Source organism: Microtus pennsylvanicus, chromosome 2 (genome assembly GCF_037038515.1).
Source record: "Microtus pennsylvanicus isolate mMicPen1 chromosome 2, mMicPen1.hap1, whole genome shotgun sequence".
NCBI classification, from domain to species: domain Eukaryota; kingdom Metazoa; phylum Chordata; class Mammalia; order Rodentia; family Cricetidae; genus Microtus; species Microtus pennsylvanicus.
Window position 1 is genome coordinate 123421096 of NC_134580.1, and position 24502 is coordinate 123445597.

The 24502-nt window shown below is 41.9% G+C and overlaps 1 protein-coding gene across 7 annotated transcripts in view; it reads right to left on the bottom strand.

Annotated features, from left to right (window-relative positions):
- The window catches only part of Ralgapa2 (Ral GTPase activating protein catalytic subunit alpha 2), a 257852-nt gene extending 249465 nt beyond the window's left edge, over window positions 1-8387 (bottom strand). For all 7 annotated transcript variants that reach the window (XR_012909718.1, XM_075962383.1, XM_075962381.1 and 4 more), the window contains exon 1: window positions 8147-8387. Coding sequence is in view for 6 of the 7 variants with exons in the window: in XM_075962383.1 (XP_075818498.1) it covers window positions 8147-8252 (106 nt within the window). In the remaining variant the exon portion in view is untranslated. The remainder of the gene's footprint in view (window positions 1-8146) is intronic.
- Window positions 8388-24502: the final 16115 nt, after the last annotated feature.

Sequence of the window (24502 nt, forward strand, 5' to 3'; positions counted from 1 at the left end):
CTCAGGACTCATACAGTGGGCCACAAGTGATGTCACTTTGTGTGTCCTTGGCAGAGCAGTCTCTACATATGCATTGATATGCACTGAACAGTCTCTAATAGCAAAATCGAAGTATTTGTTTACTGTTGCAGCAGTCTTCAATGTTTTCCAGATGCAAACAGTAGCAAGGATACAAAGGATCGCAGTATCTCCGTAAGGCAAATACTTTAAGATACAATTTCTGAATTTCGTCTAATTCTCAATCACCAGGCTCTGATAATGGATCCCTCACCTGAAAAGCTGTTTGAACTGACAGATCTGGGAGGCTGACATGAGGTAAAGACAGCTTGCCCTGCAGAATACCTACAATACAGCCACAATCTGACACTTACTAAGCTTTCATGATTAACAGCCACTGACTTGAAGTGGCCCTCTGATTGGCTGGAGAACATGAGAAAAAGCTCCGGATAAGGATAAAGTACTACTGAACAGACCTGTCAATGCTGTGGAGTTACAGCTTACTTGAGGTTAAGTCACACAGAAAGCACAGTGAAGAGAAGCATGGTGACCCTTACATACCACAGTCACAGCCTGCAGAGATCACCTCCCACAGTGTAGTCCCACCTCATACCAACCCCAGAGCACGTGGGCACAGAGTGGCAGAGCTGGCAATGTGACATCTGCTCTACTAAACTAGGCTCATATTACACAGCTCTTCCTCCTTCTGGCTAAATGCCTTTTCACTCCGGAAAAAGAACAGAAGCAAGCCTTACATGTTGCCGAATTTCCTTATTTTAAAAGGATATGTGGCCCCAAAGAGGGAGTATGACATTCCAAGTTCCTATCACCACACCAGCAAGAAAGCTGGCTCAGGCAGATGTCACCACTGACCTCCAGAGAAGAGAGTATGGCATGAGAGCTCCCTCCACATCTCTGCCATCCAGCACTCCACTCCTGCCTTCTTTACTAGGCCACCAGTGAAGAGACACCCTCCTAACAAGCCCTTTTCCTACCCACCCCCACTCTGGGGTGTGTGTGGGTGTGTGTATTATGTATAGAGTGTGTGTGTGCGTGTGTATGCATGCATGTGTGTGCAGGTATGCCTGTGCACTGCTTGGCAGTCAGAGGAAAATGCTGGGTGACTTATCGCTCTAACACTCTGCTTATTCCTTTGAGAGAGGGTCTCTCACTGAATATGGAGCTGGTAGCCAGCAATCCCACTCATTCTCCTGTTTCCATTCCACCCAGAGCTAGGGGCCTCTTACATGGATGCTAAGAATTTAAAGTCAGGTCCTTATGCTTGAACAGCCAGTGTTCTTATAGGCTGAGCCTTCTCTCCAGCCCTCCTCTGCCCCATCCCACTGCAGATCACAGCCTTCCTATTAAGTCCTCTTATTACCAACTCAAATTACCCTGGTTCTTAAAAAATACTAAAAATTCGTGTCTTCCCCCTTATAACTGCTCTCAATCTGGAATACCTCTTACTAGGACATTACAGGGCACTCTTGGGTACAAGGCCCAGACATGCTTTTAGCTAACTAAAGCAGAAGTAGGATGAGACCAATCAATTCTGGGCAGCTGAAGGGGGGAGCTGGCAGAGACATACCAGACCCATTAGCTCAAGCAGGTTCTATAGCACTCCCGTAGGACCCATCTCTGCGGGCTTCCCCTCTGAGTCCTGGGTTCAATTTAAGGACTGTGCTTTCCATACAGTGGAAAGACCAGATATCTCCTCGGCGCTTACACTGAAAATGAACAGAGATTGCTTTTCTCCTGGCATATAAGCTTCAAAAAGAGGCTAGGACTCCCCGACCCTTCCTTAAGAAAAGACATCCTCCTTTTCTGCTTCAAACAAATCACTGGGTTCCCACCGTCTACCTATACCCAGTACAAAAGCCATTGTTTGCTTAATTCCTTGGTGCTTTGCAGAATTGTCTCTGTAAAGCTATGTTCTCTGCCAATGTCCTATCTACTCCCTGTCCACCAAGCAAAGTCCTTTATCTATTATTCATACCGCAACTCAGTCCTGACCTTCCTCTGTAAGCACTCCAGACACTTCCAGGAGGCTTGCTGTGTGACTCTCGCTCAGCTGTGACCACCTCCATAGTCCCTCCCCTTCTTCCCACTCCACTGTAGGACTCAAAGCCCTGTGTGGACATTTCATCATTTAAGCATCTGCTTCTTCTACCTAACCCTAAACCTTGACCTTACACCATACTATCTGAATACAGCACACATATCTTCACACACTACACAAAACGAAGTTCCCAATTGAATTTTTTTTCTTTTTGGAGACAAGGTTTCTTTGTGTAACTCTAGCTGTCCTGGAACTAGTTCTCTATAGACCAGGCTGGCCTCAAACTCATAAAGATCTGCCTGACTTTGCCTCTAAAGTGATGGAATTAAAGGTGTGTGTGCAACACCATTTCCCTTACAATCTCAAGCATAAGGTGGCTAGATAAGTAACTGTTTGCTACATTTACACATTAATTGTTCTTAATTTAGCAGTAAAGTGATTCTGTTCTTTTAGAAAAAATTTAAGGCTGAGAGTGGTGGCACAGGACTTTAATCCCAGTACTCTGGAGGCAGAGCAGAAGGATCTCTGTGAATTTGAGGCCAGCCTGGTCTATAGAATGAGTTTCAGGACAGTCAGAGCAGTTATACAGAAAAAACCCTGTCTCCAAAAAAAGAGAAAGGAAGGAAGGAAGGAAGGAAGGAAGGAAGGAAGGAAGGAAGGAAGGAAGGGAAAAGACTGATTTAAGGTTTAAATGTAATCAATTGGTATTTTGAAAACCCAACTTTGAAAGAAAAAAACCTACAGTTAGCTACAGTTGTACCTATTGTACTCAGTTTGTAGACCAAAGACCAATATTGTAAACAACTTGAAGAAGTTCTTATGCTTGCGTAGGAGTAAAGTGCTATCAACAAAATAAAACTCTAAATTATAAATATTTATAGGAAAGTATCCCAGGCCTACCAATACTCTCCTTTCTCAGAACAGGTGTTGGAAAGCAATCCTTCTCAGTTATCACACACAGAGCATCTCAGTTCAGACGGCTGCCCTGGGCTCATCTTTCTCAAGTCTAGACAACCTCAATCCTAGGGGCAGGAATATTACAAGTATACAACGTTCATTTTACATTCTAGAGGTTGCAGATACAATGGAACAGTGATTGATGAAAAACAAGCAATGGAAATATTATGGCAAAGTCATTTTGCATTAACCTGGCCAACTAAAAGAGATCAAAACAGGGCTGCTATGACCTGAAACTACAGCTCCCAGTCTTTTCTAGTTATAGAATGGCTGTCTGTGCAAAAATCTCACTACCTGCCAAGCCTGGACACAGAACCCAATGAACTGAATGATAAAGCACAGAAGAAGCCTTTAAAAAAAAAAAAATCTGTCATGCTTAAGTCAAATAGGATCTTCCAGATCTCTCTGGAACAGACCAGAAGAGAGTTACAAATGTCCCACAATTTTTGCAAGACAGGCTAAAACTGCTGGGCTTTGTTTATGTATTAACATTCACTCTGATGGGTAAACACTTTCTCTGATGCATAAATATCCTTTTGAATCAGACAACTAACAGAAGCACAACATTAGCTTCTTTTTTTCCTACTTTTTATTTTGAGTACATCTCACTAAATTTCTCGGGCTGGCCTTGAACTCACCTTGTGGCCCAAACAGCCCTTGAACTTTCAGTCTTTCTGTCTCAGTCTCCAGAGTAAGTAAGTTGAATTAAAGGCTTCTATCACCAGGCTGTCCGGTTTTATGAGTATGAATATCAGCTAGTCAGCTGAGGTTGGTAGACAAACAGTTAACTACTGTGCCTCAGTTTCTCTGCTAGAGGGTGAGGTAGGGAGCACTACCTTCACCATAGCTGTGGGGAGAGTGATGAGTTCATCATTCTAAAGAATCACATCGTTGCTTGCTATCCTCTCATTAAGTTCCTGACCCCACATACCACAATTTCATCCCAGACATTCCACTTGGACCTTCCTTTTCTCACATTCAACTTGCAGTACACCAAACTTGCCATGCCCCGTCATTAGCTACGACCCCTCCCCCCAGCTCTATCCAGAATACTCCCATGAGTCCAGCCTAGGCTACTGTGCTCACAAATGTTTGGAACTAAAACCGAGAGGGACGAAACATGAAGAATACTAGTAACTAAATATATGTAGGGAGTCAGGGACTCTTCTGGTGTCTTTGGTAGATGGACAGTTCTCAGGTCTTACCTCCTGACCTTCTAAAAAGTCTCCACAGAAGCTCCCACCTTAAGGAAGGACAAGTGTTAGCTCCAACTCAACAAACCAAACCCTCTCCGATCTGGGCCACCAAGTCTGCATAAGCCTGTTTCTTAGGGTATTTGACTCTAACCTGATCTCCACTGGGCTCTACATAAGGGTCCTGAGTGCCCAGTGCTCCAACTCCCCACTCCCAGGAGATGCAACAAGAGTCACCTGCCTGTACCATTGCCACATGGATTTCTACTACCAAGTCTTCTACCTTCTCCTGGCTGGAACTGCCCAGCCCTACCACACTGCTTTCCCAAAGTCAAATCCTACTCTCTCCAACCTGTAGCGACTAGCCATATCTTGCTACTGTACATGTGAAAATGTGGCTAGTAAGGACAAGTCAAGTGTTCTGATCGTATAATACATAATGAATTTTATATAATTCACATAGAATTAATTAACTAATTCACATAGTACTGTAAAACTCTTTGTTAATCTTTACTATTACCTGCTGATACATTAGGTTAAATATAAAACATTAAAATTAATTTCATATGCTTCTGTATCATAAATGCTGTTACAAGAAAATTTTAAATTATATATATGCCTTACTTTTTTTTTTTTATTTTTGAAACAGGATCTTACTATGTGGACCTGACTGACAGAGAACTTTCTATGTAACCCAAACTAATCTCAAATTAACAATAATGCTCCTGCCTTAACCTCCCAAAGTCTGGGATTACTGGTTCGCTGGAGCAATACAGTAATACACAGGGGTTGTGAGGAGGGGGTGATTTGTTTGGCTTACTCAGTTTCTCTCCTAAAGATGATTTAAACAGCATAAGAAGAACTGAAGTCAGCTCCTCGTTCATCCCAATGATACATGAAAACCATTAAAACAGAGTCCTACAAGGGCTGATTTAAAACACATTGTCAGGACTCAGCAAACTGACTACTTTTTATGACAAGGGAGTAAGGCCATTACCACTATCTAATAAAAAACGAAGGGTGGATAAAATACCTCTTAAAATATGTGTCCTATTAATGGAAGGAGGAAAGTAACGAAGAAGAATCTGGTAAGTGCCCCAAGCCGAAGCCATTACATATGTACTCACACCCTATCATACCCATTTAACAGAGTAACAAAGCTGAGGTTCAAGGGCAGGCTAAGTACTAGTCCTTGCTGTGCAGCTACAAGTGGCAGGGACAGGCTGCAAACCCAGGTCAGTAGCATCATCCTTACATAAAAAAATGCCAGTCCTATTTCACTTGAAGACGCAGACATGAAAAGCAAGGTTATAAGTGCATATGTAATATGCAATACTAATTAAACCCATTCCCTTCAGTTGCCTTCATACTGACTTAATTCCTCTCAAGAACACTGTCTTTTCTAAAGGTAATAACTAAATAAGATATTTGATGCTGTGGGAACCAACACTTTGATGCACTAGTTTTCTTTAAAGTCTTCTAATCACAGCTGGAAAGCAAAAGTTTACACTAAATATTATGGCTAGAATTCCTCAAATTTTATTTTTTGTTTTGTAAATAGAGCCCCTATAGTTAAAGATCACTAATACATAAAGGAAATTCGGCCGTCATCAGCAACAAAAGTATTCCTAATGTAATATCAAAGAAGAACTCTATGTTACAAACAATATTTTAAACACAGATTTTTATCTTTGAGTGATAATACAGCTGTTATTTTTTTCACATATAAAGATGATTCAGGCTGCAGACAGAGGCTAAGAGCACCTGCTGTTCTTGTACAGAGTTTAGTTCCCAGTATGCATCTCGGGGAGATTTGCAATCACCCCAGGCGATCCCTCTATTGGCCTCCAAGGTTACTGGACTCACTAGCACAAGCCCACCACACACACACACACACACACACACACACACACACAATTTAAAATGTATCATAAAGAGATGCCACTGACCTGGTTCCCAGGCTATCCCTGCCACTTGCAACTGAAATAAGACACACGCCTTAGAGGAAAAATCAGGGACACTCAGACCCGAAAAGTATCCACTTTCTCAGAATCCTAAAAAGGACTGCTTATCTCTAAGAAACTCATCTGATCTAGGTTTCTGACTTTATAAAATGTATCCAACTTAATCTTGGGCTTCCAAGTCAGAACAAAGGCTTAAATTCTCTAGCACAGAAAAAGTTCCAACATATCAAATGCCTTAAAATACTGTTCAATCCACTTTATCAAAAACGCCCCTGCAGCATAATCAGATACTAAGGACCCAACACAAAGCACTTGTGTGCCTGGGCATTTCACTACAGGAAGGAGAAAGTTCAACTTACCAAGAACACCACATTTTGCTTTCAAGAGTCCAGAAACTAATCCCCCTAACAATAACTGTTTTACATTCATCATAAACCGAACACATGAAGTGGGATCTCCAGGAAGATGAGATAACAAGCAACTTCATTTGGCAAAATCTGGTGGCTTTCTTTTGAGGAGGAGGGATATTTTTTGTGGTGGTGGTGGTCATGGTTTTGAGTTTTACTTTCCATTGGGTGTTGGTTGGCTAGTTTACTGGCCTGTCTCCCACCCAGAGATAGTTTACATACTCTAAACAGAAATAATCAGCATCTCTTAATCTCATTAATAAAATGCTTAATATTCTCACCTACAAAATGAATTCTTTAAGCCCTACTTTCTCAAGTGACAGTCACTCTAAAACTTGGTTTTAATTTTTTTTTTTTTTTTGAGACAGGGTTTCTTGGTTTTTTGGTTTTTTGAGACAGGGTTTATTGGTGTAGCTTTGAAACCTGTCCTGAATTTGTTCTGTAGCTGGCCTCGAACTCAGAGACCTGCCTGCCTCTGCCTCTTGAGTGTACCACCATCACCCGGCCTTAAATTTCTATTAATATTATTGTTTCAACAGTAAATACACGTGGAAGAAACATGTCTTTTCCTTGGCCCCAAAATACAGACAAGACTGTCCATAGACAGGCAAAGATGTTTCTATTTTGAACAAAAGTTAAGACAGACAGAACTAGATCCATGTAATACATAGTCTAGCCAAGCGACGCATCCCCAGCACCGGGAGACCTTGTGGACACATCACATCCACAGGGGCGAGCATTCACATCTTCACAGGTCAATTCCAGGCCCACCTGGGCTCTGCAGAACCTCCACCCTGCAGGCCATAAAAAGAGAAGGCTGGCAGGGAGAAATGGCTGTCATTCTGGTTATAAGAGAGACGCAGCCTCCCTGAACCCAAGAAAGTCTGGGTTCCTCTGAGCAGAGCCCCCTTCACACCAAGAACTCTATGAGCCTGGCTCTCCTCACCCCAAAATGATTACATTAAAAGGGAGGAGGCAGGGCGGTAGTGGTGCATGCCTTTAATCCTAGCACTCAGGAAGAAGAAGCAGGTGGATCTCTGTGAGTTCCAGTCTGGTCTACAGAGTGAGTTCCAGGACAGCCAAGGCTCACACTCAAATATAATAACATTTTAAAAGGAGAATGGTGGCAGTTCAACTAAGTCGGTGATGGGACGGCTTGAGGTCTTGGTCTAATCCAAGTTGTCAAGAATTTAAATTTTTAAAATGAGAGAGGGAGATGGCAGAGGTGTGTGTTCTCGCCCGCTCCACTTGTGCCGGGTTTTATTTCCTGGAGAGGACAGGGTATAGTCACCTCTGTGCCTGGCCTCGAGGTTACCCGCGGCTAGGCGCCCAAAAGAGAATCTTGACTAAGTTTACACTTGGGGCAACAGCGCAGCGCCCAGGGCTAGCCTACCGCCTTCAGGAACAATGCCTCAAGAGTCCCCGATCTGGGCTAGCAAGGGTCCTGTGCAAACCATCCCCGGCCCCCTGCATCACTCGGACCTGAGAGCCCGCCAGGCCCACGCAACGGGTGGCACCCGATCCTCCGGCAGGTGCCCCTGGTCACACAGCCCACGCCCCGCGCCTCACCCAGTAGCGCCCGCAGGTGCTTCAGGCGGGTCAGCACGTCCTTCTTGGGGTCCAGCACCTTCTGCGTGGACTTTTTCACATCCCCGTGGCTCCTTCGGGAGAACATCCCGCCGCGGGAAGCCCGGGCCCCGCCGGCGGGGCAGGAGGCGCCTGCGCCGCACGAGTCACTGCATAGGGTCGCGGCGGGCGCGTGTCGCTCCGGCCACTAGCCGCCCCCCTCCCGGCCGCCGCGGCGCCTCAGCCTCAGCGGAGGCTCCAGGAAGGAGGGGCGGGACGAACGGCCAGGGGCGGGGCAGGAAGGCGGTGTCGACGCGAAGCCCTCGGCCCCGCCCCACAGGAGCCTCCGGCCCGCCCCTCCGGCACGTCGCACGCTCGCAACCCGGACCGTCTCTCAACACACGCCAGGCCTCGCAGGGACCTCGCGGGGACGCGCGCCCGGCTCCGAGTCTGCGCTGTGACCTCCAATCAGATTGCTGTGTCAACGAGCGTGTGGTCCCGCCCCTCTGTGGGCCGCAAGTGCTCCCGGGAAATGTAGTCCCCAGTAGACCAGGCGGTGCGCCCTCCTTTCCAGAGTCTTAAAGGTGCTAGACTCTGCCCTTGAAAGCCTCCCTTCTCTCTACTGTGTCGCAGGAGCGCACCCACTTTACCCCCTACTCCCCTACCTTTTTCCGGCCTTCCCCCCTCCCCAAACAACAACAAAAACAATAAGAAAAGTTGTATGACTTTTAAATTTTGAACTATTTCTAGATTTCTGGATTCACAGTAAGGAGAGAGACAAAGTCCTTGCGGCCGAACCAAAATCAGAGCTCTAATTTCACACTAAAGTAAATGACTTTGGCAGTAGAAACGATGCGCTGGAGCTCAGTGAGGAGTCCAGTCCGTCCCTAAGGCACCTGGAACCCAACCTCAAGTGCCAGGTCTGGATGTCAGTCTTTCCTCTTGCTGTGTGGAAAGTGCGTGCTCCTGTGCTGTGCAAGGTCACATGGCAATCCAGTAACAGAACCAGAAATAGAACCTAAGGGGCCTGACTCTGGAGCCAAGATGCTTTTTAATGCCCCATGCCTGTTCCCTGAAGCAAGACTTTAAGGTAGAAAGAAGCTGCTCAGAGGGTTCCTTACAAAAGAACTGACTGTAGAATTATTAGCATCCAAGGTTTGACATTTCAGCTTTATTAACACGTACTTAAGGTGACAGTTTACTCACATGCCTTCCATCCAAATAGAAACAACTCAACTGTCTTTTTCTCTAGTTGAGGGACGGGCGAGGAATTTACACATCCTTGTATTTAGCTCTGTATTTGATCTCTACAGGCACTCAGTAAACACATTAAATGATAAAGCAGACCAGCACATTTCAATTCAGCATGCAAAAACATCTCAGTTCTTGTAAGTTCTATTTTTAGAGTTATCAAAATAGCATGGCTACAACTAAGACATACCCAAAGGAATATTATTCAACCAAAAAAAAAAACAGTCTACTGACAAACCAAAGAGCATAAATTTCACAGACCCAGAGATTTAATCCTTATGCTGAGGATAACGGCATAGCTAATGCACCTCCTGTATCCCCAGATGATGTCATAAATCAAGGCCACAACCTTCCCAAAACTGCTGTAAATGAGAGACGTGATATTATTTTTCAGTCAAGGCAAGAGTGCTTGTTATCATCAGTTTATCCTGTGCTCCATTGCAGATAATAAAACACTGCGTTCCCTGCTCCATTCCTTTGAACAGGATACCTTTTCTTAAACTGACTGGAAAAATAAAATGCATTTATCTCACAGAGCTCAATTTTTTCTTGCAGTGTGACCTCTCATTATCATCAAACATCGATGGAGAATCTGTGATGTAAAACCATAATCCTAAACCCAGGGAATAAAAGAAATATAAGAAACAAGTCCCTGACTACCAGAACTTCCAATCCAACTGAGGAGGAGAAACTAGACAAATGTATGTATTTCTGTATGCTAAATATATGCTCTCTTAAAAACTTGGTAGATAATCAGGCAGTAGTGACTCCTAGCACTCGGGAGGCAGAGACAGGCAGATCTTTGTGAGTCCGAGACCAACTTAGTCTACAAGAGCTAGTTCCAGGACAGTTAGGGCTGTTACACAGAGAAACCCTGTCTTGAAAAACCACACACACACACACACACACACAACTTGGTAAAATATAGACAGACATCTATACATATAAGTTCATTTCATCTCTTATACTTACTGATTAAAAACAAAACTACACCCCCCCTTTGTTTCTTTGAATTTTTTTTTTTAAAAACCATTGCTTTGCTGGTCTTTCTTCCTCTCTTAATTATTACACTGCAATACTTACACAATCCTAATGAAATGCTACCCTTCTCTTCTATTGAAATTTATGGCTTAAACTAGACTTAAAATTCTCAATGAGTTGCCCATTTTTGCCCTTTACCCCCGAAATGTCATAGAAAGACATGGTCGTCCCAGCATCATCAACAGATTGTTTGATTTTATGTTGGGGATTCCATAGTCTTTTTTTCTTTCTTTTTATTTATTCGATGCATCTTTTACATCATGTATCTTGACCCTTCTATTTCTCTGTCCCTTTCTGTCTGCCCTCTGACCCTGCATCCCCCCCCCCAAAATAAAACAAAATATAAGAGAAAAGGGGAGGAATAAAAAAAATCTCATCATGGAAGCTGCAGTGTAACACAATGAGTCACACAGGGACTTATACATTCTTTTGTCCATGTATCTTTACTTGCAAGTGTTCATTGCAAAGGGTCAATGGTCTGGTTTGAGACCTCTGGATTCTACTATTGATGCTGGGCCCTCACTGGGACTCTTCTTGGATATCCTGTTGCCCTGCGTTGTGGAGATCCTACAGCTTTGGATCTGTGGGTCAGGCTCCTTCTCATGCTCCAGCAGGCCATAGTCATATCCCTGGTTCTGGGCCTGGGCAGCTACAGGGTTGGTCCACCCACCAGTTCTCGCTTGTCCTCACCACAGGGTGAGCTCCCCTGCATTGCCCCAGCTAATTCTCCTCTTGCTGCAAAGACTGAGGGGTGGGGCCAGTTCTCCTGCTTTCCAGCCTTCGGGGTCAGCTCTCCCACACCTAGCCATCAGGGCCAGCTCTATTGTATTATCCTGGTGAGGTAACTCTCCTGAGTGCTCCAGTTCTGGACGGGGCAGGGACAGCCATCCTGCTTTTATGGCCCCAAGTCAGCTCCTCCACCTATCTCAGACATTGATGGGCAGGGGGTGGGGAAGAGGGCATCTCTCCTCTGCTGCCTGCCACATATCAGGTAAGTATTGGGGACAGGGTCTCCCTTACTCACAATGGGAGTGGTCATCCTCACCCCCAGCTGACCACCAATGCCTTGGTTAGGGGCAAGCCCACTCTCCTGAAGGAGATAAGGAGAGTGCAGCAGATAAGGAGGAGGGTCAGTTCTCTCATCTATTGCAGGAGGCAAGGGGTGAGGGTAAGGGGGGCATCTCTCCCCTCCCATATGGCTGCATGACAGAACATGCGTGCTTACAACTTTGGGGTTGGTTCATCCACAACTCCTCCAACAGGGTTGGCTCTATTGTATTACCCAAGTGAGGTCCAGGGCATGTGCTCCCAAATGTTGTAGCTGGGGGTGGGGGGAGGTTGGGACCCCTACTCTTATGACCACAGGACCAGCTCTCCCACCTGCCTCAGGCATTGATGGGAGGCTTCTCTCCCTAGTCCATACCACCATATGGCAGGTGAACTCCCTTCTTTTTTATGATTCACATATTGGCGTTTTGATGCTTGTCTGCCCACAAGTATATTGCTCATGACATTCCCATTTTGTTGTTATTCTCTCAAATAATCCTTTTTTTTTGTTTTGGACTGCGAACCCTTTGAAGAAATCATTCACTCTGTAGTTACTTATTTCTTCCTTAGACTTCAGAGTGTCGAGTAGTTTTCAGACACTCTATTGCCACCTTAATCAATAAATAAGAAAAGTGAAAATCAAAGTTTAAAACTTGGGACTGGAGAGATGCCTCAGTAGTTAGGAGCACTGGCTGCTCTACCAGAGAGCCCAGGTTCCATTTGCAGCACTCACATGGTGGCTCACAACCATCTGTAACTCTAGTCCCAGAGATCTGATGTTCTCTTCTGGCTTCTCGAGGACATTGCATGCACATAGTTGCCAGACATGCATGCAGTCAAAACATCCACACACGATAGGTAGATAGATAGATAGATAGATAGATAGATAGATAGATAGATAGATAGATAGATAGAGGATGGATGGATAGATAGATAGATAGATAATAGATAGACAGATGATAGATGGATGAATAGATAGATAGAGGATGGATGAATAGATAGATAGATAGATAGATAGATAGATAGATAGATAGATAGATACATAATAGATAGATGATAGATGGATGAATAGATAGATAGATAGATAATGGATGGATAGATGGATAGATAGATAGATGATAGATGGATGAATAGATAGATGATAGATAGATGAGATAGATAGATAGATAGATGATAGATGGTTGGATAGATAGATGATAGATAGATAGATAGATAGATAGAGAGATAGATAGATAGATAGATAGATAGATAGATAGATAGATGATAGATGGTTGGATAGATAGACAACAGATAGATAGATAGATAGATAGATAGATAGATAGATAGATAGATGATGGATGGTTGGATAGATAGACGATAGATAGATAGATAGATAGATAGATAGATAGATAGATAGATAGATAGATAGATAGATAGAGATAGATGATGGATGGTTGGATAGATAGACGATAGATAGATAGATAGATAGATAGATAGATAGATAGATAGATAGATAGATAGACAGCACATACATAGCAAAGACTCACACAGACTCGAAATGTATTTTTAAAAATTTAAATCTAAAAAAAAAAACTAAGCTTGTAACTTGCAATACAAAGTAAAGCTACTTTGAAATAACATTTAAAAAGACTGGGTATGTTACCAGTAGTCAGAGGTGCTGTCTGTATTGGGAGTTTCTAGGTTCTTGGCCTCTTATTCAGAAATGAAATAAAAGCCCACACAAATTCCACAGTAGTGAGTAAACTTTATTTAAAGTAAAGAAATAGAAAAGGATCAGAATATATGATAGAGCAGCCGGTAGCAGAAGTGAAATACTTGTGGGTCCCAATTACTGCTCGGAGCATTCTTTTATGAGGTTCAAGAGAAGGGGTAATTTATTTACTAAAGGGTACTTCACTCTTTTGCTCCGTAATACATCTTATTTTAATCATAGGCATGTCCAATTATGCATAGACGTAAGACAGTAAATAGAAAAGCCATTTGAGCACTCACATTTATCCTATTGAGCATGTATCCCCCAATTTGTGTGGGCTCAATCAGTCTTTCCATTCTGGTTGAATTGAGTCTCAGTCTGTTTGATGGTCACTAAAGAGAGGAGAAATGTATTCCATTCTTCAGAGAGGGGTGATTTAGCATGTACCTAAATGCAGGTGGGAAGATCTTTGGTTGCTAGCAGGTTGCTAAGTACATGGTTAGAAGCGAAATGTGTGTGCACTGTACGTGGAGGTAACAGACTCAGACTGCCAAATGCATTATTATTAGGATAGCACCATGTGCTAAACACAAACAAATAAAAGTCCAATACTACTAAACTATTTTCTGTGCTCCCCTGCTTCAGGGATGTAGCTCAGAACACTGCTTGCCTAGCATGCATAAAATTCTGCATTCTAGCCTGGCGGTGGTGGCGCACACCTTTAATCCCAGCACTCAGGAGGCAGAGGCAGGCGGATCTCTGTGAGTTCGAGGCCAGCCTGATCTACAAGAGCTAGTTCCAGGACAGGAACCAAAAGCTACGGAGAAACCCTGTCTCGAAAAATCAAAAAAAAAAAATTCTGCATTCTATCTCTAGAACCTCAAAGTAGACTTGGCATCACATGCTATAACCTACCCCCATATAGGGAAGTAAAGGCAAAACAATTAGAAGTTCAAGGTCATCTTCAACTACAAAGAAAATTTGGGGTCAGCCTGGGCTAGAGACCTTGAGAAAAAAGAAGAGAGACAGACAGACTGACAGACAGACACCTACAAGGCACCTACAAGATAACAGTACTATAGAAAAATGTTGTTGGCAGAGAATACATATAATTGTACAAGTCATACAAGGGAAAGTCAGCAAAAATTCTATACTTGTCTGTTACTCCAGAAATTCACTGAAAGAGTGTACTCTGAAGATCTGTCTCCTCCCATGTGAAACTGAATGTGCCGATTAATTTTCCCAGCATTTTTCTAGTACCCAGTATAGTAGGTGGAACAGTTTCTCTTACCCCCCAGTGAATTCCTCTATGTTTTAATCCCCAGAAACTATGGCTGAAACTTTATTTGGAAGAAAGTTTCTTTAAGCACATGATTAATTCTAAAATCTTAAGATCATCATAAATTCTCTGAATGGGTCTTAAATCCATTGACAAATGTTCTTGTTATAAAAACAAAACAAACAAAGAAATAAACAAAAATGGAGAAGATAGGGACAGTGAAATAGCTCAGGAGGTAAAAGTGCTTTCTGTCCCAGGATCAAGCCGGAGGACTTAAGTTCTATTCCTAGACCCCACAAAACGGTAGGAAGAACCAAGTACACAAAGTTGTTCTTTGACCTCACATGTATGCTGTGGCACACACACACATAAGTAATAATAATAAAAAATAAAAATTAAGATAAAAGAAACTGAGAGGGAAAAGAGATATGCCGGAGAGGCCACAGCACGCTAGACGTTAAGATGAATGCAGCCACAATCCTAAAGCCTCCAGAAACCAGAAAATGCAAAACAAGTTTCTCCCTCAAGGCCTTTCAGGGTAGCCTAAGCCTACTAACATTTTGAATTGACACATATAAGTTCTAGGAACTTTAAGAAAAGTCTTCATTGTTTGAGGTTACCAAACGTGAAGATTTTTGGTAGCCCCTGCAGAAAATTAGTTCTTCATATGCTGGAGAGAACCCATGTGATACTTCTGACAGTGGCTGGTTGCAATCTTGAACACCCACATGAAGAGTGTGATGGGGAAAAAAAAAGATAGTTGCAAAAATCAAAGAGAAAATTTCCCATGTGCTGCTCTAAATGAATGGATCTCCCAGATATATTAAACTTTATAGGCAATAAGCAGAATATGGAACATATGGGTTTAGAAACATTAGAAGAATGACTAACAGAATCAATGATGTAGGTGCCCACTTAGGCAGGATGAAAGGTGATGGGGGAGGAGATAGAGCAGGGTCCTCACCAAGAACATCTGCTGTGTTGTTTCATTCCAAACAATCAAAATGCTTTACCAATCAAAAAAGCAAAAGAATAAAACCCCAAGTGAAGTTTAGTGGCTTCGTAACAGACATCCCAATGGTGAGGAGTGTAAAGGTGGACAAGAGTTTGTAGGCATGGCTCCCTCAATCTACCTGTGTGATGCTCTAATTTGTGAGGTCATTATAACCAAAGATTTTTACTTCAAAAGAAAAGTTTAAAATGGAACAAAAAAATCAGAAAAATAAAATATTGGCAAATACGGGCAGCCATGTGTGTGAATGGCAGCACACAATAAAGAGAGTACAGTTATTACAAGGGACTTTGGAAAACAGATTCCATGCTATAGCTCCTTAGAGGCATATACTCTTACAGCAAGAGCTCTGCAGAGAGGTACAATAACTGTAACAGAAAGGGGACACCCTCAAATACCAAACTTAAAAATTAAGCAAAAATTGTAAAATACTAGCCAAGCATGGTGCACAGACCTTTAATCCCAGCACTTGGAAGGCAGAGGCAGGAAGATCTCTGAGTTCAAGGCCAGTTTGGTATACATAAGAGAGTTCCAGACCAGCCAAGGCTATGCAGTGAGATTCTTAGCTAAAAGCTAAAAACTGTATAACATTAACAATATGAAGTCATGACATAAAAATTCACAGGTGGCCAGGAAGTGGTGGTGCATGCCTTTATTTCCAGCGTTCAGAGGCAAATGGATCTCTGTAAGTTCACGGCCAGCATGGTCAACAGAGTGAGTTTCAGGACAGTCAGAACTACACAGAGAAATCCTGTCTCAGAAAAACAAAATAGCAACAAAAAGCTCACAGATGAAAATCTATTCTTCTCTGTACAGACATGTAGTTGTTTTCGAAATATTTGTAAAACTGCTTGCTTTGCTCAGTTGTTTGTCAATCATGTGCTCATGTGTTTGTGTGTGTATGTGTGTGTGTCCCTAGATTCCCAATTTTATGTGTTTATTTATTTATTCAGTTTTCTGCTTGTATACCAGAAGAAGACAACAGATCATTTTCTAGATAGTTGTGAGCCACCTTGTGGTTGCTGGAAATTGAACTCGGGACCTCTGGAAGAGCATGAAGTGCTCTTAACCTCTGAACCATCTGTCCAGCCCCTAGTTCCCAGTTTTATTTTATTGACTCAGACGTGCCCCGCCCCCTAGCTTGAGTATTGAAGCTGGATTGTAAATCTTGTTATTCCTTGTTGACAGTATTGTTACTAAGTAGGTCCTTTCCCATTCCAAATAAACCCTAGAATTGATACTTGTTTCTAAAAAGGAGGGGAGGACCCCCTTCTACCATTTCCTAGTTCTTCTAATTTCTGAAGGCGTCTAGAAGCAATGACCCCCCCCCCCCCAGTGGTAGTGAATACACCTACCACCCAGAGTGTTCCTTCCAGATGCCATTTTTATCTTTAGAGAAATGGCAGGTTTTAGATCAGGTGCAAGGAACGTATGCAGCAAATTTAAGATGGCGGGAAGAAACCAATGAGAAAGTTTGAAATCAGGAGTCTGCCTGAAGGGGACCCCAAGACCAAATGTGACCGTTTAATCAGCTTAAAAAAGCAAGTCTTTCCCCAATAAAAGATTCTTCAATGAATGAAAACTTAGAAAATAAAATTCAAGAACTAACTTTTAGTTTATCATCAAAGAGGATAATGGATTATAATTTCATATTTATTTATTTATCTATCTATTTATTTTGAAACAAGGTCTCCTGTAGCTCAGACTGGTCTCAAACATCTAATTTTCCTGTTGTCTTCACTTCCCTAGTGCTGACAATACAGACATGTACCAACATACCCAGTTGGACTATTTATAATGCTTTAAATGAATAAAAATCCAGAAATCCATTCTAATTTTGAAAATAAAATATTGTCTATTCACTATATCAGTGTTTCTAGCAGAGTATGTTTATTTGGTTATTTCAAACAGACTGTGCACACACACACACACACACACACACACACAGCCTAACATGGCCATAGCCCTTTATCTGTTAATAAATGGGAGAAGGCATGTGAACTAGGTTTGGCTTCCAAGATTCTAACCAAGGAAAATTGCCAGAAAAACAACCTTGTAATTGATTTTCAGAAAGGCATTGAACATGCAAAGTAGGCCCAAAGAATAAATAGAAACACTCATCAAACTCTGATGCTGCCTGGTGCTTGCTGTTTATTATTGTAATTTATTCATATAAATTCAAACCAAGAAAGAGCTACTGAACATTACTATGGGTAAATTGTGATTATCATAATATTGTACCTTCCCAATCATTTCTACTGAACCAAAAAAAAAAAAAAAAAGGTTTTTCAGGGGCCTTATGTACATTGAAACTTACCTAATAACCTTGTTAAATATTTCTCAAACAATTTTATAATTCAGAGTTTCTGGGTTTGTTTCCATCGCAGATCCAGGGTTCCCTTTTGTCAATGTTCATCAAATGAATGAGTTTGTTCCCTACTTACGCACCATGATGTCCAGGACATGTTGGAGCACTTCAGTATGATGTTTTTACTTCTCTAAAATATTATGTACCTGTCTTAATTATTCTCCTATAATAGTGATAAGGCATCACATCGTGACCAAGGCAACTTATAGAAGGAAGAGTTTAATTGGGGTTTACAGTTCCAGAGAGATAGGAGGTCTATGACCAACATGGCTCAGTGATAACAGCAGGCAGGCATAGTGCTGAAGCATTAGCTGAGAGCTCACATCCTGATCCACAAACAGGAAGTAGAGAAAGAGCACCACACACCGTCTCCTACAAGACCATAGCCCCTAATCATTACCAAACAGACACCAACTAGGAATCAAGTATACAAATGCCTGAGACTGACAGAGATATCTCTTTCAAACAGCTACCCTATCCCAATTTAAACATTCTAGCTTTATTGTTTGAAACTCTTTCTAAAACAGACTAATCATCACTTACTAAAATCATCATTTATCCCCACTCTAGGCTCTCTGTTTCTTCTATATTACTGTTGCTACTAGCAACAAAGAAGAAATGCCTGGCAGGTACCCTTCACCTTCCCCCAACCAACTCTTGCCCCAACACTCAGTCCCTGCTATCAGAAACAAAGTTCTTGTGAACTTTAGCAGCTGGGATTCTTCTAGGTGATTATGTTGACCAGCACTGTAGGTCCAAATAAGTCAAAGTTATCCCAAAGTTCAGTTATCCTAACATTTTGTACTTACATTTTCATTCTTCACAGAGTCTTTCAGTTTGTCAGGATTTACTTTTTTCAGGGTGACTAAAATAGCAAATGCTTGCATATTAATTCTAATTGTCATGAATAGCATACTGATTTTAGTGTAAGAAAATCAGTTTTCAGACATGTTCAGGAATAATATTTTTCAAGACATCAGTGGTACTGTGCATCCTTGTTTAGGTACTATTGGGGTCACGTGAACAGTCATTTGTATTGATTACAGGACTCATTACATCCTTATTTTCTAAAAAAACAAACAACAACAAAAAAATCAAGAAAAACTACAGTCTAATACATGTAAGATTTTTTTTCTTGTATCAACTTTTGCCCTGAAACTTTGACTTAATTTTTGCTTATTTATCTATTTCACATTCCTCAGAATCTACATTGTCTTAGTTGGCTTTCTGTTGCAATGAAGTGGGGGTGGGGGAGACTCAATGGAAACAACATGGGGAGAAAGGAGTTGTTTCTCCTTACATCATCAAGTATCATCAAAGGAAGCCAATACAGGAATTCAAAGCAGGAACTTGAAGCAGGAACCATGGAGGAACACTGTTGCTTTACTGGCTTGTTCAGTGACCCTTTTGATATAGCATAGGTTTACCTGTCATGGGGATGGCGCCACCCATAGTGTGTTAAACCCTCTTATGGCAATCAGCAATCAAGAAAACACCTCACAGACGTGCACATGGGCTATTGTGATGGAGGCAATTCATCAACCTAAGTTCCCTCCTTCTAAGTGACTCTAGTTTGTGTCATGTTGACAAAGACTAACTATGACATCTACCTACCTCCTAAAACAAAAAACAATATTCCATACAGATGAAATGCAAATCCCAATGCTTAAAGAGCAAGGATCACATCTAGGCATTGTGGGACATACGTTTAATCCCAGTGCTTGGGAGGTGGAGGCAGGAAGATCTAGAGTTCAAAGCCAGCCTGTATAAAACCAAACCAAAAAAAAGAGAGAAAAAATTCTTATGATAACTGAATGTATTAAAGATCTGTATTTTTTTCTCCTAAAATATTGCCTATTACTTTCTTTTTAATGGAAAAGTCTTAGTTCTTTTTTCCCTTTCAAATATCTGCCAAAAAAGACATTTAATACTTAACTTTAAACTTGACTATAAATCATTTTATATGAGAATTTCACTCAAGGACAGACGACATATTTTTTTAAGTGCACTAGCCATTTTGATGTGTCTGATGGGCTTCTGATAAGAAAAGAATGCCTAAAGGGAAGAAACCATAATTTTTCTAAATTTATTCAAGCAAATGTTTCCACAGCTATGCACTTTCACCATGATGTCATCTATTTTTATTTTATGTAATCAAAACAGAATTAACATCTCAGCATCAAATCATGGATATACATCACATTGACATTCAGTCAAATAGTAAATACCAGAAAACTTTCAAAAGTTAAAAAAAATCTGAATAATACTGGGAAGATCAAGGACCTTAGAAAGTGTCAAACTAGTAAATAAAACTTTGTTAGAGTTATTTGTGGGTTAGTACTGGGGATCCAACCCACAGCCTATCCAACCTCATAAAACTTTAATAGCTGAAGTGAGGCAAAATTCTCCCAGCTGAGAAATCTGTGGATGCTTGCTTATGTTATCCTATCTGCAGCCCCAAAAGACAGAATACAGCCATGAATATTAGCACAGATTTACCTCTGAGAGCTGTGTGTTTGATTTTTTTTTTAAATGAATGTCACTGATTGGGGGTGAAGAGCAGTTGTGGAAGCCTTAACTCGAATGTGCGAGGCAAGAATGCCTACGAGAGAAAATTGTTGACAAAAACCGTTCATTCGGGATGCAGAGATGTATCCTGCTGTGAATAATTGCTTGATGACTCAGAATTTTCTAAAACGTAATTTCAAGGCAATTTTAGGGAAACAGTAATTTTTGTGAAACATAAAACAAGTTCCTTTTTCTAATTTTTTTAAAAATGTAAATCTATGCCCTAAATTGAAACCACTGTCTCTGCATTTCAGGCAGATCCTTAGTTTGTGAGACAAACAAAAAAATGACTGGAAGAATTCAATATAAGAATATCAGTCTTAAAAAGAAAATCAGTGGAGGGCTGACAAGATAAGGTTTTACAGGTAAAAGGACTGGTAAGCTGTATGACCTGAGATGGATCCCCAGATCCCACTGTAGAACAAATCAACACCTGGAGGTTGTCTCCAACCTCCACATACGCATTGGGGAAAATACATATCCACACACATCCACATGTATACATACCCACATAAATAATAAACAGATAGATAATTCAGGCTCAGAGAACTCTAAAATCAGAAATGGAGGATGTTCTGGGAAGCCTGAACAGATCACAGCAGAAACACAGGAATCAGCATGTTACAGACCCTGTCAACAACAAAGGACCCCAACCACCTCTCACATCTAACAAGAGAGAATGCCCAATTGGCTAAGTCTTGGGCAGATGTCCAGTTCACTCATTTACCTCACTGGCTCTCCTCGGATAGAAAAATCTATGATGCCGGCTCCCTTTTTAGTAAGATGAAGATACTATCTCCTTCCAAGGTAATGCAAGATGTAGCATTTCTCTATCCACTGTGGAATGCTCTGTTGGAGGCAAAGTGTTAGAGGCCGAAAAGCTAAGATAACTATAATAAAGAATACAGCTTCCTAGAGCGATAAAGAGAACAGAAGCATCATTTTCTACTCTCTTGACATTAATCAGTATGTACCCTGGGATGGGGTGTAAAAGTTACTCATTTACGGAGCTAATTTATAATTAAGATCTTGGGCTTTAATAAGATGACTAAATGATATTTTTAGTAAATTCTTAAGAGTTACTTTTGATAGGGAATTCTGCCCCCTTCAAATTTTTTAACTGGGAACTTCTTTGAAGGTACTTACACATGGGATAGAGATAAACCTGCAAATACTAGTTTCCATAGTAAGTAACTGAAAATTAATTGAACCATATTGTTTGTCTTGCTTAACTAATATTTAAGCATTCAAACGCCCAGGAGGGAAAGGCATTACTAAGCGATTCCCTTGACATCCTCAAAATGTTTGCTTCCGAGAGACCTTTCTGTAAGGGGCTTGGAGTGGCCCCTTTGGAGTTGGTACAGGACACACCCAGACACCAAATTCTCAGCACAAAGGAGATTTATTGCCCCAGAGGGGCAAGCAGGTGGGAGGGCAGCCAAGGCAGGCAGCAAGCATTAGCAGCTGTTTTTTTGTTTTGTTTTTTGAGACAGGGTTTCTCTGTAGCTTTGGAGCCTATATTGGAACTAGCTCTTGTAGACCAGGCTGGCCTCGAACTCAGAGATCTGGTGCCTCTGCCTCCCAAGTGCTGGGATTAAAGGCGTGTGCCACCACTGCCTGGCCAAGAGTGGGTTTTTAAGGAGAAAAAGGGAGAGTCTGTGCTGGGGGTGAGTTGGTAAATTCTGATTGGACAGGCTAGCCAGTGTAGCCAAATTATGACTTTTGGTTATCGAACCTTGGTGTTTTGTCTCAGGAATGAGTCCGTAGGGAAAAAAAAGAAGCCCCCGGACCTTAGAGGCTAGCTTTAGGAATGTAACCTAATGGTTTTTAGCAAGGGATAGAGAAGAAAACCTGTTGGCACCATTATTGCCATGCTCAGGCCAGTCAGAGAACCCTTCGCTTTCTCTTTATATCATTCATCTTTTTAACTTCAACTTCCCTGTTGACTTTGAATTGCAGTCCTTCTCTATGAACAACACTAGTGTATCACATTTTATTGCCTTTCTTAGTAATCATTTTTAAATGGGTGATAGACGTATTGGATCCCTTCTCTGACCCAGTTTCATACGCCAGAGAAGTCCTAGACCAAAGAGGAGACAGACCAGCCCTGATCTCGGAGAACTCCATGTCTAAAGTAGGAGACAGACACCTCATTACTTAATAGCAATTAATAAGAGTGGTACATGCAGGGAAAGCATTGAGAAAACGGAGACTGGGCAGGGGAAAATAAGCAGGGTCAGAGATGGCATCAGTGTTGGGGAAAGAAGTGGACAAGGCAGAAAAAAAAGGATATAATAAAAGGCTATGTGACTCTTGGTAGAACCTGGGTTTTGTGGAATCACTACCTGTTCGGTTTAGGCTTGGGGTTATTCTAAACACACTCACCTGCCTCAGCCTCTTTCTCTTTTGTCCTCACAGCTGCTGTAGAAGAAGTGGCAGGCACCCAACTGTGTATGCCTAAGAGTCTGAAATCCTCTTCACTTCCCCAAAGGAAGTTTACTAAGCACTCTTGACTATCAGGGGCTACACTTGATGGGTATACATTAACCAAAGGGGCCAATCAGTATTTTCTCCCTCCTCTTGCCATCCTGAAATCAGAAGCAATCTGACTGGGAATATGTACTATGGTCTTCTATGTGGCCCAAGACAACTCCCCAAAAACACATAAGAAGGGAACCCTACTTTGCTTTGAGGGACTGAGCTTTCCTTAGAACCCCCTCTAGGCAGTCTTTCAAAGGCATCAAGAAGCTCCCTAATAAATCTCTGACCCCAAAGAACTTCTGCCCTCGTGCCGCTCCTGAACTTCACCATTCTGAGACCTTTCACAACGGTGTTATGACTTGTTCCTCTTATCCCATTCCACCAGTTTGACCACAGGATCTCATAATAATATTGCAAAATTCTTAGACATAATTTTATACAGTGCAATGGTGAGTGGTTAAATACTCCCACATATCCCAGTCTGACCTTTTGTTATTCATGTGTGTGCTCGGGGCTGTATTCAAAACCCTTCTGAGCTTGCAGAAAAGTATTTCTTTTCTTGTAGCCTTTTGTAACCAGCAAGAACCAGAGGACTAACTGATTATCAAGGGTGATGAGGCCCCAGTGCAGAGACAGATAGCCTGCTTTTGAGACTGCAAGCAGGACATGTCCTTTCCATGGCTATGGTTTGGGTAAGTACCTCAGAGGCCTGTGTTTGAAGGTTTCGATCTTCAGTCCCAGATGCTATTGGGAAGTGGTAGAAATGTTAGAAAGTGGGCCTTGGTGGGAAGTCTTCTAGTCACTACGAGTGTGTTCCCAAAGAAGATACTGTGACCCAGACCCTCTTCTTCCTGCCTTTCATGTTCTTGAGGTGGACAGTTTTCCCACATACTCCCACCATGATGTGTTATCTCAACACAGGCCCCAAAGCAACGGAACCAACCAGCCAGGAACCCTAACTCCATACACTCATGAGCTAAAGCAAACCAATCTGTCTGTAGCTGGTTATAAAGCAGGTATTTGGTACAAGAATGGGAAACCAGCACACCCCTATACTACCTGTGCAGTTTTATGTGGATGATGTAATTCTCCAACACTCTGCTTTCTCATCTATGAAGGGAGATAAACTTGCATCAGGATATTTCAAGGCAGAAATGATCACTAAATGAATCAAGCACAATGCCTAGCATGAAGAAACCCCATAAATACGATTTTGTTTTTCTTTTCTTGCAGACTTCCTTGAACATACAAACAAGGAAGTGCCCGTGTGCCAAAACAGTACATTTGTGTGCCCCTGTCAGTGTGATAGCTCTTGTTGGGGAGGGGTTCCCACAGGCGCGCCTTTTCATGGTTTTACACAGCTTTGCTCAAGACACCAGCAGAATGAGTTGATGGAACTGTGCAAAACCCTTTGTTTCCTATGATAGCTAATCTCCATTGCCCACTTGATTTAGAGTATATATAAGCCAGATCAATAATTTCAGCTATAATCATAATAAAAATATTTAGAAACTAAAGTTTGTTTTGGATAACTTATACAAAATATGTTGTGCTCCTTTGACTTTGCCATCTTGACACAAACTAGTCACCTGGGAAAATGAAACCTCAAACGAAGAATT